The sequence below is a fragment of the Nerophis lumbriciformis genome, linkage group LG07, assembly GCF_033978685.3.
Source record: "Nerophis lumbriciformis linkage group LG07, RoL_Nlum_v2.1, whole genome shotgun sequence".
In the NCBI taxonomy this organism is placed as follows: Eukaryota; Metazoa; Chordata; class Actinopteri; order Syngnathiformes; family Syngnathidae; genus Nerophis; species Nerophis lumbriciformis.
The window spans coordinates 19,700,049-19,717,787 of NC_084554.2; the positions used below are offsets into that span (position 1 = coordinate 19,700,049).

Below are 17,739 nucleotides of genomic sequence, written 5' to 3' on the forward strand. Positions count from 1 at the left end.
CAACTTTTTTTGCAATGTGTTGCTGCCATTAAATTCTACGTTAATGATTATTTGCAAATAAAAATTAAGTTTCTCAGTTCGAACATTAAATATCTTGTCTTTGCTGTCTATTCAATTGAATATAAGTTAAAAAAGATTTGCAAATCATTGTAATCTGTTTTTATTTACGAATTACACAACATGTCAACTTCACTGGTTTTGGGTTTTGTATATCATCATATTCATTGATAAACTATTGATTACTGCTTGCAAAGACATATTTATTTGGTTTGTTGTTGTTAGAGAGACATTCCAACGTAAGCACTAGTGACATTTGACTCCATTTTACCAATCAAACAAAAGCCTGTCAGTCACATGACCACACTCAACCTACACACTGTAAAAAGTGACATCACGTTGCAACTTTTCAATTATTACATAAAACTATGAAAAATAACATTTATATAATAAATAACTTTTCACATTTCATCCTACAAGAATTCCACTTCCAATAAGAGAAAACATGTTGCGGTGTGTTTTAGATGTTACGTTTTAGCTGTACATGTGCTAACATTAGCCCTGTTATAGTGACTGTAAAAAGTGCATCATTCATAGCTGTAGTAGTGTATCTCTGTCAAATTTCACTCAGAATAGAAAAAAACTGGTTTGAAAAACGGAGGATGTTTTATAGTCTTAACACGATACAACATCAATAAATGATCCAAAAAGCTGCAAATATTTACATTACCACATAACGTGTCTCTCCTCCACAACAGGATAACATGTTGCTGGGCACACTCCCGAGCATAGCTGGCCAGCGTGTCACAAACTGCTGCCTCCCGCTCCTTAGGTGGCAGGCTACAGAAAAGGTACAAGCATGTATCGATGTACGCTGCTGGGTCCAACTGAAAAACACACAATGAACACATCACATTTTATTAATTTTTTTCAATGTTTCAAGTGTTCCTTGTAACATTAATACCAAAAAGCACATAATTTCAACAAAAATTGTAAAAAAAACAAAATTGCTGTTTTACTCATTTTTTACCACACAGGCTTAAAAGTAAACACGAGATGGCAGTTGTAATGTTGTGAAAATGGGCACGGCCCCTTTAAGGGATTGAGGTCTCGAGTCTCTCACGTGTTCCCGGAAGTTAGATGTTGATAGCACAGAGAGCGGTAGTGGTGCCAGTAAAGAGTACAACGGAGTAGGATTGATATACTAAGGTGTTTATTAAACACAGTTATATAAAGCAAGAGTGGACCTCACGTTTCTACATTGGAGACGAGCTGTGAAAGAACCAATCGATATTCCCCTCCAGGACCGGCCGCCTCATTCACTGCACAGAGCAGTATCATGACACGCTACGAAGCTGATCGGCCTTGTAAGTGAAAATCATTTAATCATACATGCTACCCCACTGCTAACCAGCACTACAGACAGAACGAAAGAGAAATTCAATTAGAGAAAAAAACCCGAAAACAAGCTGAAGTGAAGTGAAGTGAAGTGAAGTGACGTGAATTACATTTATATGGCGCTTTTTCTCAAGTGACTCAAAGCGCTTTACATAGTGAAACCCAATATCTAAGTTACATTTAAACCACTGTGGGTGGCACTGGGAGCAGGTGGGTAAAGTGTCTTGCCCAAGGACACAACGGCAGTGACTAGGATGGCGGAAGCAGGGATGGCGGCATTAGCTGAGCCCCCGCAATTTCCACAATTTGACAGTACCGAGAACAGAACACCAGCCACTACAAATGCCTGAACTCCCAACTGGACCCTGGAAAAATGTCTCTGTGGACTTTTGCTGTCCCCTACCCTCCGGTGATTACCTGTTTGTTATGCTGGACGAATACTCGAGATTCCCCTTCGTCGAGATCACATTCTCAACCTCAACACACACACTAATCCCTGTCATGGATAAAATATTTTCCTTGGTGGGCACGCCAGAAGTCGTCAAGAATGACAACGGGCCCCCATCCTGAGGCAATATATTCTGTGACTTTGCTCACTACCTCGGTTTCGACCAGAGGAAAATCACACCATAGTGGCCGCAGGCCAATGCAGAAGTTGAAAGATTCAACAGACCTTTGATCAAGGCTGAGACAGTCAGAGATTACAAAGAGAAACATAGCCAGGACTTGTGATCTCGCTGGAAAGATGTCCAGGCATCGAGTAATTGTCTCTGGCACCCTGCCTGCAAGAGGCAATGATGAGAGATATAGCAGATTAGTCTCGCTTAACAAGTGGCTGGCTAGCTTCTGTAGACAACAGGGACTAACGTTTATTGATAATTGGCCCTCTTTCTGGGGCAAACCAGGCTTGCTGATGAGAGACGGCCTTCACCCTAACCAGGAAGGCGCCATCATCCTTTCTAAAAACATAGACTACTGTTTAAGTCACACTTGACTAACTACACTAGAGCAAGCCCGGTCACAGGCAATTACAGAGCCTGCTAGATACCCTGTCAGAGCAGATGACTCCCAAGGAAGAAGACTCTTGGACTGAATTAACCTTTGAATTTCTATTTGCTCCTGTATACCAATGTCAGGAGGCGTTTGTTAACCATTTCAAATATTTGTATTGTATTATCATTGTGAAGGTTTGAGATGGCAAAATCTTTAGATTGATTTAAATTAAGTGTCATCATACAGTCCAATTTTTCACCAGAAACAAGGACATTTCATTTGAAAGAAAAGGAGGGATGTAATGTTGTGAAAATGGGCACGGCCCCATTAAGAGACTGAGGTCTCGAGTCTCTCACGTGTTCCCGGAAGTTAGATGTTGATAGTACAGAGAGCGGTAGTGGTGCCGGTAAAGAGTACAATGGAGTAGGTTTGATGTACTAAGGTGTTCATTAAATAGCTATATAAAGCAAGAGTGGACCTCACGTTTCTACAGGAGTAGAAATAATACATATATGATAATATATAATAATAATAGTAATAAATAAATATAATTACAAAGCCTTTCATTTTGTCCGCTGTCTGCCCTGTCGTCCACAAATTGCAAAACACTTGTCGTGTATGTTTTACACATGAAAAGTGTGTCTATCTTAAACATTTACACATTCAAACATTAGCACATTAAGAGCATTTGTTGAGTCACTGTTGAGAGTGACCTATGGCGCTAATATTAGTTGGTAAATGATAGACTATGAGAAATTATTGTCACACTTCAACTAGGCTCCAGCACCCCCGCGATCCCAAAGGGAATAAGCGGTAGAAAATGGATGGATGGAACTTCTCTAACATGTAAACGCTTCCTTCTTGCTCGGTCAGCATTGACAATGAAAATATTGCATTAATTGTCTTACTAAATGTTAAATACATATATAAATACTCGATCGCTCAACAGCTCACAAATGCTCTTAACATGCAGGATGTTTGAGATGGACAAACACTTTTCAAGTTTAAAACATAAAGGGAAAATGTCTGCAACTTGTGGATGACAAAACAGACAGCGGACAATAAGAAAGCTTAGTGGTGTTTTTTTAAATTAATTATAAATAATAATTACTATTATTAGTTATAATGACCTAAATCAGTACAGTAATTTGACCACAAGCTCTGAGCATGCACTTTTACTGCCATTTAGTGTCTACTTCTAAGTCTGTGTGGTATAAAACGAGTAAAACACCAATACATCATTTATTTTTAAAAACCTGTGATTTTTTTTAAAATTTACAAGGACTACTTAAAACCAGTGGCGGGCTTGTGCGTTTCTCACCTAGGCCTTTAGTGATGTACTTAGCCCGACTTCACCTCTCAAAATACCGTAATTTATGTCACCACATCCATCCATCTATCCAGTTGACATGTGCTTTGCGGATTTGGAGAAGGCGTATGACTGGGTCCCACGGGAGATCCTGTGGGAGGTGCTGAGGGAGTACGGGGTGAAGGGGACCCTGCTTAGGGCCATCCAATCTCTGGACAACCAAAGCGAGAGTTGTATCCAGGTGCTTGGATGTAGGTCAGACCGAAAGAATAAGATCGCGGATACAAGCGGCCGAAATTAGTTTCCTCAGAAGGGTGGCTGGCATCTCCCTTGGAGATAGGGTGAGAAGTTCAGTCACCCGAGAGAGACTCGGTGTACAGCCGCTGCTTGGAAAGGAGCCAGTTTAGGTGGTTCGGGCATCTCGTGCGGATGCCTCACGAGCGTCTCCCTAGGGAGGTCCTCGTTGCTCGTCCCACTGGGAGGAGACCCCGGGGCATGCCAAGGACCAGATGGGGGGATTACATCTCCTCTCTGGCCTGGGAACGCTTCAGGATCCCCCAATAGGAAGTTGCTAATGTTGCTATGGAGAGGGAAGTCTGGGGGTCTCTGCTGGAGCTGTTGTCCTGCAACCCGATTCCGGATAAGCGGTTGAAAATGGATGGATGGATGGATGTCACCACATGGACACGGCTGGAGATACTATACAGAAACCCACTTGCATACGACTGGGCATTGATCCCCTCAACAGTGTACAAAAGGGTCTATTTTTCGGCGCATTTAACATTCAATAAACCCGCTTCAGCAATTAAAACATATCTTACGTGGTACTGTCAAAATTAAAATAATTGTATAAAACAAATAAAACATTAAAAAATAAAGAAATAAAATATTTGAATTCACAATTTGTAGCACCCATCCGACGTCGTATAAGCCAGTGGTACCGTCGTAGTCGGTTGATTCGTGTGAAAGTGGCGAGCAAATCATTTCGGCGCAGGTGTTGTGCCAAAATGTGATTGCCTGCCAAAAATAAAAAAAATTCGCGGGAGCGTGCACCGCTCGCTAAACCTACATTGCTTGGCTTTGTCTGTCCACAGCGGATTACTAGGTGTAAGACAAACACTTATCTTCGTGGTTATTGTACCGGTGAGTTTTCTGTGGCTTTCTATGGCTCGTATGGTTCCGGTGCCACTTCCTGTTTTCGCAACTTGTGATTGGATACTCACTTGGGACTGCCAAGTGAGTATCCAATCACAGCGTTAGGCCAGCTAGAAGGTCAACAACTCGTGATCTGACTGGCTATCCCAATTGTCTATCGCCTCTGTGTCTGTTCACTTACAGTGCAAAGATGCCCGCATTGTTGATTCTGAAGGCCCCGGGCAGATTTCATACATCATGGCAACATAGGCTAGCTGAATTCTGATTGGATACAAACTCTAACCTAAAAACAACAGCATCCTACACAACATCCTGAAGGACAGATAACACCCAGCACATGGCCTCTTCAACCTGCTACCCTCTGGAAGGAGGTATAGATCGATTCGCGCCAGGACCACCAGAATGTCACAGTCTGTATCCCCAGGCTGTGAGACTGCTAAATGAACAGCCTGCCCCTTTGCTGCCCCGGACCATCTTATTACCTCACTCTTCACCACCTCAATAATTGTGCTCTGGACATTGCATTGCTGCAACATCAACGTAACACCCATCAGACATCCGACTGTTCCCACCCCCACGTCCCTCTATTCGCCATCTTCCTAACAATGCTAAACTGTAAACTATGGTCAACCTGCACTTCAATGCAGTTTCTATGCCGCTGGACAAAGCTCAAACAAAATCTCGTTGACATGTATGACGTAAGTGTTATTATGACAATGACAATAAAGGAATTGCTTGCTTGATTGATTGATTGATTGATTGATTGGAAGGAGCATAATATGACATGAATACTTTTAGATATTTAGGAAAAGTAAATAAAAAATTACTTTTATCTTTAATTATGATCATGATTTCTGGTTATGTTAGGCCAGAAGAGAAGGCCCTGCTGGCCCTGACGGCCCACCACTGCTTAAAACAGTGATAACAAATTAATTCAATCACAAGTTGATTCGATGAAATTGAAACATTGCAATTTTTGCTGCAACTTTCTGAAAAGAAATTTGGGATTTTAGGCCGCAGCAATCGCTGGAGGGACTGATTTAGAGAAGCAGAATACATCTCGCTAAGTAAAAATATAATTTGAAAAAGAAAGTGTTAAAAACCCAGGTATTATTAATAAGTGTGTGTAATAAGTGTACACTTACACGGGTGTGGCATTGTGTGAAGGGTATTTCTAGCAGCTGATGACACATAGACTGAGCTTGTCTGCGTAGGGACATGTCTCCTGAGATGTCACAACTGTGTCCCAGCTCAGCAGCATCACTACAGCCCTAACAAAAACATGGAGAATCATTGGAAAAACCCAAATATACTACTGCAATACTACATAAATGTATACTGTAGTACTTCATTCTGCTGGTCAGGAACTTTCCACGAGTTTCCGAAGCTTGCAGCGTACTGAGACACAGTGCCATGTATGGTGGTGAAATCATCTGTGGTATAGAAAATAAACTGTTAACACTATAAATAAAACACTTTTTATATTCATAAATAGTTTGTCCATCCATCACCGTTTGGGTCATTGTTGTAGCTTCCACACAGCCCCCTAGTGGCTGCCAGGTGTTCAGCAGTGACGGTCAGATGGATGGTGTTGACCATATCGAACTTCACCCTCACCCCTAGGCCACTCTCCACAAAGACAAAATCTCCCAGCCAATGAACGCTCACTCCTGCAGGAAGAAACAAGCGTTGCTTTTGGAAGATAGCGCATTGGAAATAATATCCTCATCACGCACACAAAAATGCTGTTAGAAGTGGCGAAGAGTGAAAACTTGCATACCGTTTTGGAAAAGGGGTTCTCCATTGGGGACATGAAGGTTGTTCAGGGTTAAATTCCTCTGCTGAATTGTAACCAAATCAAGGCCCATCATCATTCTCAAAGCCTGAAAAGGAAGCCAAATACACATTTTAGGTAGGAACAGCGCCAACTACTGTCAATTGACTTCACAGTGCTGTTTCTTTGTAGCGGTAACTCAACTTTCTTACATCCCACTTTTCTTATGATTCGGTGTTCGCCAAAATATTATCCCGATTCTTAAGTGCTGTCTGGGTTATCGTACGGCCAAACATTGCACGTAACAAACTAGTCTGTTTACATTCCATTGAATCAAGTGTCCTAATTGACTATATATATATATATATATATATATATATATATATACAAATATATGTATATATATACAAATATATGTATATATATACATACATATACACATATATACATACATACATATATACATACATACATATATATGTATATATACATACATATACATATATATATGTATGTATATATACATACATATACACATGCATGTACATATATATACATACATGTATATATATATAAATATACATACATACATATATATGTATATATACATACATATACATATATATATATACATACATATACACATACATGTACATATATATACATACATGTATATATATATATACATACATATATATGTATATATATATACATACATATATATGTATATATATACATACATATATATGTATATATACATACATACATATATATGTATATATACATACATATACATATATATATAGACATACATATACATGTATATACATACATATACATATATATATAGACATACATATATATATATATATGTCTTAATAAGGTTATCCAAAAAATAGTGCTCGATACCGTAGTAGAGCGCAATATATGTATGTGTGGGAAAAAAAATCACAAGACTATTTCATCTCTACAGGCCTGTTTCATGAGGGGGTTCCCTCAATCATCAGGAGATTTTAATGGGAGCATTCACATACCATGGTTTATATAGGGAAACCTATAACCTGAGAAATAACAGCTACCAACCATTCACGAAACCCAACACAACACTCCAATACGTGCACCATGACAGCAACCACCCACCCACCACCACGAAAAGAATACCTACCGGAATTAATAAAAGGCTATCGATGCTGTCATCTAGCAAAGCTGAATTTGACCAAGCAACCCCCCCGTACCAAAAAGCCCTTGATGAAAGCGGATACAATTTCACCCTCACCTATGAACCCACGCCAGGAAACCAACCAAAAAAGAACAGAAAACGAAACGACATCATCTGGTACAACCCCCCATACAGCAAAACCGTCTCAACTAACATTGGACACAAATTCCTCAATCTGATTGACAAACACTTTCCCAAAGACAACACCCTAAGAAAAGTATTCAACAAAAACAACATTAAATTGAGCTACAGCTGTATGAACAATATACGACAAATTATCTCAAACCACAACAAAACAATTGCAAATGAGCCGTCGGCCCCCGGACAGAGCGACTCCAAAACCAACAAAGGCTGCAACTGCCGAAAGAAACCTGATTGCCCTCTCAACGGGGGGTGCTTACAAACATCAGTTGTCTACCAATCTAAGGTAACACGCAAGGACATTAACACATCCGACACATATGTAGGATTAACCGAGGGAGAGTTCAAAACCAGATGGAACAATCACAAGGCTTCTTTCAGGAACCAAAACCTGAGGAATACCACAGAACTCAGCAAACACATTTGGGACCTCAAAGACAATAATGTTGAATATTCAATAACATGGCAAATTCTTGCATCCAGCACACCTTACAATAGTGGTAATAAAAGATGCAACCTATGCTTGAAAGAGAAACTGTTTATTATTTACCGTCCAGACCTGTCATCCCTCAACAAGCGCAGCGAAATTGTAACAGCATGCCGCCACAGACGGAAACACCTCCTAGATAACACATGAGCCAATCACCACGCCCCTACGCCAGCCTGTACCCACCCACTCTGTGCCCTATATAAACCATGGTATGTGAATGCTCCCATTAAAATCTCCTGATGATTGAGGGAACCCCCTCATGAAACAGGCCTGTAGAGATGAAATAGTCTTGTGATTTTTTTCCCCCCCACACATACATATATATATATATATATATATATATATATATATATATATATATATGTATATATATATATATATATATATATATATATATATATATATATATATATATATATATATATATATATATATATATATATATATATATATATATATATATATATATATATATATATATAACACAGGCCAAAAGTTTGGACACACCTTTTCATTCAATGCGTTTTCTTTATTGTCATGACTATTTTCATTGTAGATTGTCACTGAAGGCATCAAAACTATGAATGAACACATGTGGAGTTATGTACTTAACAAAAAAAGGTGAAATAACTGAAAACATGTTTTGGATTCTAGTTTCTTCAAAATAGCAACCATTTGCTCTGATTACTGCTTTGCACACTCTTGGCATTCTCTCGATGAGCTGATATGGTTTTCACTTCACAGGTGTGCTTTATCAGGGTTGAGTAGAGGAATTTCTTGCTTTATCAATGGGGTTGGGAACATCTGTTATATATATATATATATATATATATATATATATATATATATATATATATATATATATATATATATATATATATATATATATATATATATTCCTCACGCACTAATTGACTGAAAGAGCGCGCACTTGCCGATGAGGTCACATTATCGATGGGAAAAAGCATTTTTAGACAATATGATACACCGAGAGTAACAAGCGGTGGAAAATGGATTACAAAAGGACAGATTTAAAAAAATAATTGTAATAAAAAAACATTTTTATAAAAAAAAAATGTTAAAACATATTTTTACTTGGGACTTCTGTAGTTTGGGGACCCCTGTTCTATACCTTTTACTATTTATTATTTGCCAAAATAATCCATTATGGTGTCAAGGGAAGTGATGAGTACCAGCATTATGATAAAGAAGGTAGAGAACTATTATAAAAACGGAATCATGTTATGCATGGCGACATGACAACAAGATACAAAGAAAGGCAGGCGACCTGCAGGTAGAAGTTTATTTTATTAGGAACAAACTTGCACCTGCCTGGTCCAGGCAATGGACCATAGGTGAGTCGTAATGAGAAGGCTTGCTTGGCAAAAGCGAACATAGCACACAATGCAAGATGTATGCACAACCCAGACAAAACCATGGACCGGCGTCATTGTTGGCACAATGCTGACAAATAAACCATCCCGATAAGTCAGGGATGCCCATTAAGTCGATCGCGAGCTACTGGTCGATCATGAAGGGTGTGTCAGTCGATCGCCAGCCAGGCATTAAAAAATAGACCTAAAAATTAGCGATCATCAATCTTCACCAAGACATCACTTTCGTCACTTGATTGACATTCACTGCACCTGAGGGTCTTGTGCAGGGGTCGGCAACTGTTATAGGGTTTGTGTTGTCATAACACCCCTTGTGAAATGGTATGCCCCAGCAGCAGGAAGTGGGCGTGTGTGATGTTCTGAAGCCAGTTGAATAGAGTCGGACTAGAATATACACTTGTCTCAGGTCTCATTATTAATACACACACAAACATGGTGTCAGAAGTGACTAGAACCACACATAGTCAGGTGGAAGAGTACTGTGCTTCACGGAGGGACCCGTGAAGACAAGAAAGAAAAAAAAAAGGAAAGAAAAGAGTGGAACAGCGTTAGCAACAAGCTAGGCTAACAACATCATCATGGCTACAAACATCCCGCCACCGGAGGAGATGAAGATCAGCGGCAATCTTGCAAGTAACTGGGAAAACTTCAGAGCAGAATTCGAAGACTTTGTACTTGCTACAGGATTACAAAACAAAGCAAAAGAGGTACAAGCAGCAACTTTACGAAGAGTGATGGGCGGGGAATGTCGTCACATATACAAACACAACTTGGGACTCACACCGGAGCAAGGAAAGGACGTGACAGTTATTCTCGATGCCTTGGAGGGATATTTCAAGCCAGCTAGAAACGTCATATTTGAGAGATACGTTTTTGGCATCTGCAAGCAAGATGAGGGGGAGCCCATTGATGCATTTGTAACAAAGTTAAGGGAGAAGGCTGCTTCCTGTGAGTATGGACAACTCAGAGAGGATCTGATAAGAGACAGACTGGTGCTGGGTGTGAGTGATGAAAGCGTGCGCCGTCGTCTACTCAGACAGAAGGATCTCACACTAGCATCAGCCATAGAAATATGCAGAGCTGCTGAGATGACAGACAAGAGGATAAAAACGATCACACAGGACAGGGCACTAGAGACAGTGCATGCAACAGATGGCCGGCGGCCGCGAGTCCCACCCAGGCTGGAACGCTCGGACAGGTTCCAGTATCAGACTCCAGGCACGAGTGAAAACAGCACGTGCAAATTCTGCGGGAACATGCACAGGCGCGGACGCGACCTGTGTCCTGCATTTGGAAAAAACTGTCGCCACTGTGGAACAGCAAATCATTTTGCCAAGGTGTGTATGAAGAGGGGCCAAGCTACACGACAGTTACATGCAGCTGACATGGAGGTACATGAGGACATGGACAGGTCTGACACAGAGGCCCACATATACACAGCAGAGTGCATAGGGGCAATTCAGGGTCGGGGGAAGAAATGGTTTGCCAACATAAAAATGAATGGAGGGTCTCAGAGGTGTCAGTTAGATTCAGGGGCAACCTGTGATGTTATGAGCATAAAAGACATGAGGAGACTTGCTCCAGAGGCTAAATTACTACCAAGCCAGACCAGATTAGTACTGTATTCGGGTCAATCAATGCACTCCATAGGCATATTCCGAACAGAGTGTCTAGTGAGGGGAAAAGCACACAAGCTACAATTTGAGATAGTAAGAAGCGGGCAAAGACCCCTGTTGTCAGGTGAAACGAGTGAGCGTTTAGGTTTAATGCACTTTACCATTCCAGAGGAGCTGCTTATGGTAGGGCATAGTAGCTCAGAGCCACTAACCAGGCAGCACCTTGTGCAGACTTATCATGATGTTTTTAACGAGCCAGTTGAGTCACTCCCAGGGGATGTGCATTTTGAGTTACATACTGACGTAGCCCCAGTGCAGGCCTCTCCACGTAATGTCCCAGTGGCTCTCAGAGATGCAGTCAAGGCTCAGCTAGACAAATATGAAAAAGAGGGCCATTTAATCTCAGTGACAGAGCCTACTGAATGGATTAGCAACATGGTGATTATCAAACAGCCAGAGAAGTTAAGGATCTGCATAGACCCTAAGTCATTGAATCAGGCCCTAAGGAGGTCTCACTACATAATGCCGACACTTGAAGATGTGTTACACAAGCTGCCCAGGGCTCGCATATTCACACTTGTAGATGCACGAGATGCTTTTTTGCAGTGTAAGCTAGACGAGGAGAACAGTTACACCACCACGTTCTGGACGCCATGGAGCAGGAAGCGCTGGTTAAAGCTGCCATTTGGGGTGTCTGTGGCCCCAGAAATATATCAGCGAAAGCAGCACGAGCTACTGGCAGGTTTAAGCGGGGTAGAGCCAATAGCAGATGACATACTGGTGGTTGGGTGTGGGGAGGCAGATGAGGAGGCCATACATGACCATGACACAAAACTGACGGCACTCATGCAGAGGTGCAGGGAGGTTAAGCTGAGGTTGAGTTTAAAGAAACTGCAATTCAGGGTCAGAGAGGTCAAGTTTCACGGACACATTCTCTCGGCAGCGGGGCTCAGAGTGGACCCTGACAAAAGTAGGGCGGTCCGGGACATGCCATACCCCGAAGACGCCAAGGCCGTACAGCGGTTCATCGGATTTGTGACATACCTCGCAAGGTTCATGCCACGCCTCTCTGAGGTATGCGAGCCACTACGGAGGCTGTTGGACAAAGATGTCCCATGGCACTGGCTGCCCAAACACGACGCTGCAGTCGAGGAGATCAAGCGACTGGTCACAACTGCCCCAATCCTGAGATACTACGATGTGACAAAGCCAGTCGTCATCCAAAGCGATGCGAGTCAGAAAGGACTGGGCTGCTGCCTGATGCAGGAGGGTCAGCCTGTGGGGTACGCGTCACGGGCGCTAACCCAGACTGAACAGAATTATGCACAAATAGAAAAAGAGTGTTTGAGTATTGTCTTTTCGTGCCAGCGTTTTCATTACTATTTGTATGGACGAGCGGAGATAATAGCAGAAACGGACCACAAGCCGCTCATTTCAATCTTCACAAAGCCCCTCCTCACAGCACCCAAACGACTTCAGAGCATGCTGCTCACTCTCCAGGCCTACAATCTCAAGGTAGTGTACAAGCCAGGTCCTGATATGCATATTAGTGATACACTGAGCAGGGTCACTGCTCCAACACAGGGGACTGACACTAAATATACAAAGCAGTCCATCTGCTGCCTGCAGAGGGAGCAAGAGGCCACTGAGTTAATAAACCAGGCTGAATACCTGAACGTCACCAGCCAGCGGCTAAACCAGATAAGACTGCACACGGAGGGCGATGGGAGCCTTCAGTTATTGAAAGAAGTGGTGATCCAGGGATGGCCAGATTGCCGAGAGGATGCTCCTCTGGCGATAAGAGAATACTGGTCAATCAGGGACGAGATCAGTGCACAGGATGGAGTACTATTCAGAAGCCAGAGAGTCATAGTACCAAAATCGTTGCGTGCAGAGATGTTGAAACGCATCCATACCAGCCATGTAGGAGGAGATGCCTGCTACAGACAAGCCAGAGACACGCTGTTCTGGCCCAACATGCACAGCGAGATCAAGGACTATGTGAGCCAGTGCTCAACGTGCAATGAATACTCACATGAGCAGCAGCGGGAGACAATGATGTCCCATGCACTTCCTACACGACCTTGGCAGATCCTCAGCATGGATCTGTTCAAACAAGCGGGCAAAGACTTTCTGATTATTGTTGACCATTATTCTGATTTCTGGGAAATAGAGCTGCTTCCAGAACTTTCAGCGGAGACCACAGTGCTAAGGTGCAAGGCCCAGTTTTCACGTCATGGACAACCGGATCGCGTGATAACAGATTGTGGGTCTCAGTTTGACTGTGAGACCTTCAGGAGATTCGCAAAGGAGTGGGACTTTGACCATGTCAAGTCCTCCCCCAGGCACCCAAAATCGAACGGGAAGGCCGAATCGGCCGTGAAGATAGTGAAGGCTCTGTGCAAGAAGGCAGCCAGCGCGGGTAATGACCCATGGCTGGCCATTTTGCAGTGGAGGAACACGCCCACGGAGGGCATGCTCAGCAGCCCCGCACAGAGGCTGATGTCTCGTAGGCTTAGGACTCCGCTCCCAGTCGCTGACACGCTTTTGGAGCCGAGTGTGGTCACTGGGGTCCCAGACAAGCTGCGGATAAAACACCAGACAGCCAAACTCTGGTACGACAGATCGGCCAGGGACCTGCCTGAGCTGTGTATTGGACAGGACATAAGGATGAAGCCCCTGCCTGGGGACAGGACAGGCAGGTGGCGAAGAGGAGTTTGTCTACAACAGGTGGGCCCCAGATCGTACCTAGTGGATGTTGAGGGGACATTCTATCGCCGTAACCGGGTGGATTTGAGACCAGCGGAGAGGCACGCGGCCGAGCGCCACCCTGAGCAAAACTGTGTACAGCACAGCTGCCCACCTGATGGGCAACCCAGCGGTCCACCCAGCAAAGTAATGGACACTGACACAGGTGTCCAGGCCATCAGGCCACTCAGGCAGAGTGACCAGCACCAGCCTATGGCTGGACCACCTCCATCCCCATCATCATCACCACCACCACTATTTGCGCCAGCCGGGCACAGGACGGCCAGTGGTAGGGTGGTGAAAGCGCCGGACAGACTTAATCTTTAGGCACGTCCGAACTCTTGGGTTTTGTGGTTAAAGTATACCTGGGACTGATTTGCTAAGGTTGTTGACACACACACACACACACACACACACACACACACACACACACACACACAAAAAAAAAGTGAAAAAAGAAAAAAGATTGTTGTAATGCTGAAATGACATTGACTTGCACTAAGTATTATTTGCACTAAAAGATTGGTTCTCACTGTGCTTGTACTAAGGTTTTCAGCAATGTAAAAGTTGGCATCTATAAAAGGGGAGATGTTATAGGGTTTGTGTTGTCATAACACCCCTTGTGAAATGGTATGCCCCAGCAGCAAGAAGTGGGCGTGTGTGATGTTCTGAAGCCAGTTGAATAGAGTCGGACTAGAATATACACTTGTCTCAGGTCTCATTATTAATACACACACAAACAGCAACCCACAATGTTGAAAGAGCCATATTGGACCAAAAATACAAAAACAAATCTTAAAAGCCATATTACATACAGATAGTGTGTCATGAGATATAAATTGAATTAAGAGGACTTAAAGGAAACTAAATGACCTCAAATATACCTACAAATGAGGCATAATGATACAATAAGACTAGCAGTCGCCTTGGCGTCAGCTAATGGGGATCCATTCAATAAACAATAAACAATATGTACATATAGCTAGCCTAAATAGCATGTTAGCATCGATTAGCTTGCAGTCATGCAGTGACCAAATATGTTTGATTAGCACTCCACACAAGTCAATAACATCAACACAACTCACCTTTGTGCATTCACGCACAACATTAAAAATTTGGTGGACAAAAGAAGTGGCATAAAACATGTCCTAGAAAGTCGGAGAAAGTTATACATGTAAACAAGCTACGGAGAGTTCAAGGACCGCCAAAATTAGTAGGACAAAACGGCGCTCGCCAAATAGTCGAATCAGTGAAGCACATTTAATACAAACAGTGTGCTTTATAACAATTAGGGAGGTTTGTGTCATATTTGTCCTCCTACAGAAACCATATTAAAGCAAAAAAATTTTTTTTTCCCCCTTATCTTTTTCCATTTTTCATACATTTTTTAAAAAGCTCCAGAGAGCCACTAGGGCGGCGCTAAAGAGCCGCATGCGGCTCGAGAGCCGCGGGTTGCCGACCCCTGGTCTTGTGAGATGACACTGGCTGCTGCAAGAGCATTATTAAGAAAAAATGGCCAACAGGAAGGCGAGAAACAGTTTTTATTTCAATAGACTCTCGCGTGTCAAAACTCTAAAGACCAACCACACAGTTTTTGTCTTCACAATAAAAGCCCCGCTTCAACCTGCCTTCGCTAACAAAATAAGAGTCTCAGAAAGCTAGCATGCACAAGCTAGCAAGCTAGGGAGTTTGCCGCCTTGTAAAATTGTATAAAAACGAGTATGGAAGCTAGACAAATAAGATGCCAAAAACCAACCACTTTCATGTGGTATTGGACAGAAAGGTGGACTGATTCCAATCAATGCAATTCATCAGAATCAGGTAATACACCAACTTATATTCTTGTCTTCATGAAAGAAAGGAACATATATGTGTTAAACATGCTTGTATTATCATTAAACACCTTTAACTTGTTAACAAAAGCGGCCCTTTCATAAATAGATAAATATGAATTATATATATGAATGATGTAGATGCCCTCGACTTGGTCAATTGAAAAGTAGCTCGCCTGCAGAAAAAGTGTGGGCACCGCTGCGATAAGTGGTCAGATGCAGGTGAGTCTCCTGATCACTAATCAGGAGAAGATCAGAACCAGAGGTGACGCGACACACAGGAAGTCGAAATAATAACAAGAGCACTGAAACTGAAAATTCAATACAAAATACAGGGGAAAAAAACAAAAGTCTAACCTGTCATGAGTGATCATGACAAGAAAAAATATTTGCGTTTGATCCACTATACTGACATTCTAAATAGATTCATAATTTAAAAAAATCAATAAAAAAAAAAAGATCAATAGATTATTAGAATTTTTTTAAGAATACATTTTTTAAAATAAGTTTTTAGGCCATCTTCATGCCTACGCGCTGCATGTATATGTCATACGTCGTCAACCAAAAAGAGGTTTTGTAACCTGTAACCTGTTTTGAAAACGTTTTAATATAAGTATTACTGTATACCAGAGGTGTGGACTCGAGTCACATGACTTGGACTCGAGTCAGACTCGAGTCATGAATTTGATGACTTTAGACTCGACTGGACAAAATGTAAAAAGACTTGCAACTCGACTTAGACTTTAACATCAATGACTTGTGACTTCACTTGGACTTGAGCCTTTTGAATTGACATGACTTGACATGACTTGCTACTTTCCCCAAAACCCAAAGATGAAAAAGTTATTCGGGAGCGCTCCGTATTTTTCATTGTGTACTTGTCTATCAGCGTTGCGTGTGTCAGCTGGTGTGCTCTCAGTACAACAGCCAATCAAATTAGATCTACTTTGTTTTCATCACACAGCATTCATCCAATCAAATTGCAGGACAACCAACGAAGAAGACATGTCCAAACCACACGCCAGTGAACAAAAAATTATACCTAAAATAATTTTGTTTGGGTATAAAAATTACGAGGTGGTCAACACAAAACGGTTTGCAGTATGCAACACATGCGGTTCGAAAATTACTGATGGAGAGGCAACAACTTCCAACTTCGTCCGGCATTTGAAGTTGCACAAAGAACGGTAAGTTTTGAATGTAAGATAACGTTTATTGGCTAAGTAACGTGACTTTTATTTGCTGTGTAGTTAAATCAGTGAGGCTGTAAACTCACTGCTAACGTTATAACGTTATAGCAAACACGGGAATCTGTTGCAGTTCACTACCTTATTCATACTTTTTGTTCAATGATTTTTTTTAAGCAGGGTTACGTTAGTCAACATATCACATGTAACGTTAGACGGCGGTCAGCAGCACCTAAAAAAAGACAAAAATAGTAAAATAAAGGTCAGTTAAAATGTATACTATATTATGAATATGTGTACCGTTTTAGCTAGCTTTCTGACATACTGTTGGTTGTTTACCTCAGTGGTCTCCAACCACCGGGCCGCGGTCCGTGGATCGATTGGTATCGGGCCGCACAAGAAATAATTTTTTTTTTTTCTTTTTTTAATTAAATCAACATAAAAAACACAAGATACACTTACAAGTAGTGCACCAACCCAAAACAA

At 41.9% G+C, this 17,739-nt stretch overlaps 1 protein-coding gene across 1 annotated transcript in view; it reads right to left on the minus strand.

Annotated features, from left to right (window-relative positions):
- sspo (SCO-spondin) overlaps window positions 1-6,723 on the minus strand; it is a 302,516-nt gene extending 295,793 nt beyond the window's left edge. Inside the window, exons 1-5 of the mRNA XM_061964637.2 lie at window positions 6,633-6,723; window positions 6,364-6,522; window positions 6,200-6,285; window positions 5,998-6,123; window positions 728-884 (exon numbers count right to left, since the gene is read on the minus strand). Of these exons, the coding sequence (XP_061820621.2) occupies window positions 728-884; window positions 5,998-6,123; window positions 6,200-6,285; window positions 6,364-6,522; window positions 6,633-6,723 (619 nt within the window). The remainder of the gene's footprint in view (window positions 1-727; window positions 885-5,997; window positions 6,124-6,199; window positions 6,286-6,363; window positions 6,523-6,632) is intronic.
- Window positions 6,724-17,739: the final 11,016 nt, after the last annotated feature.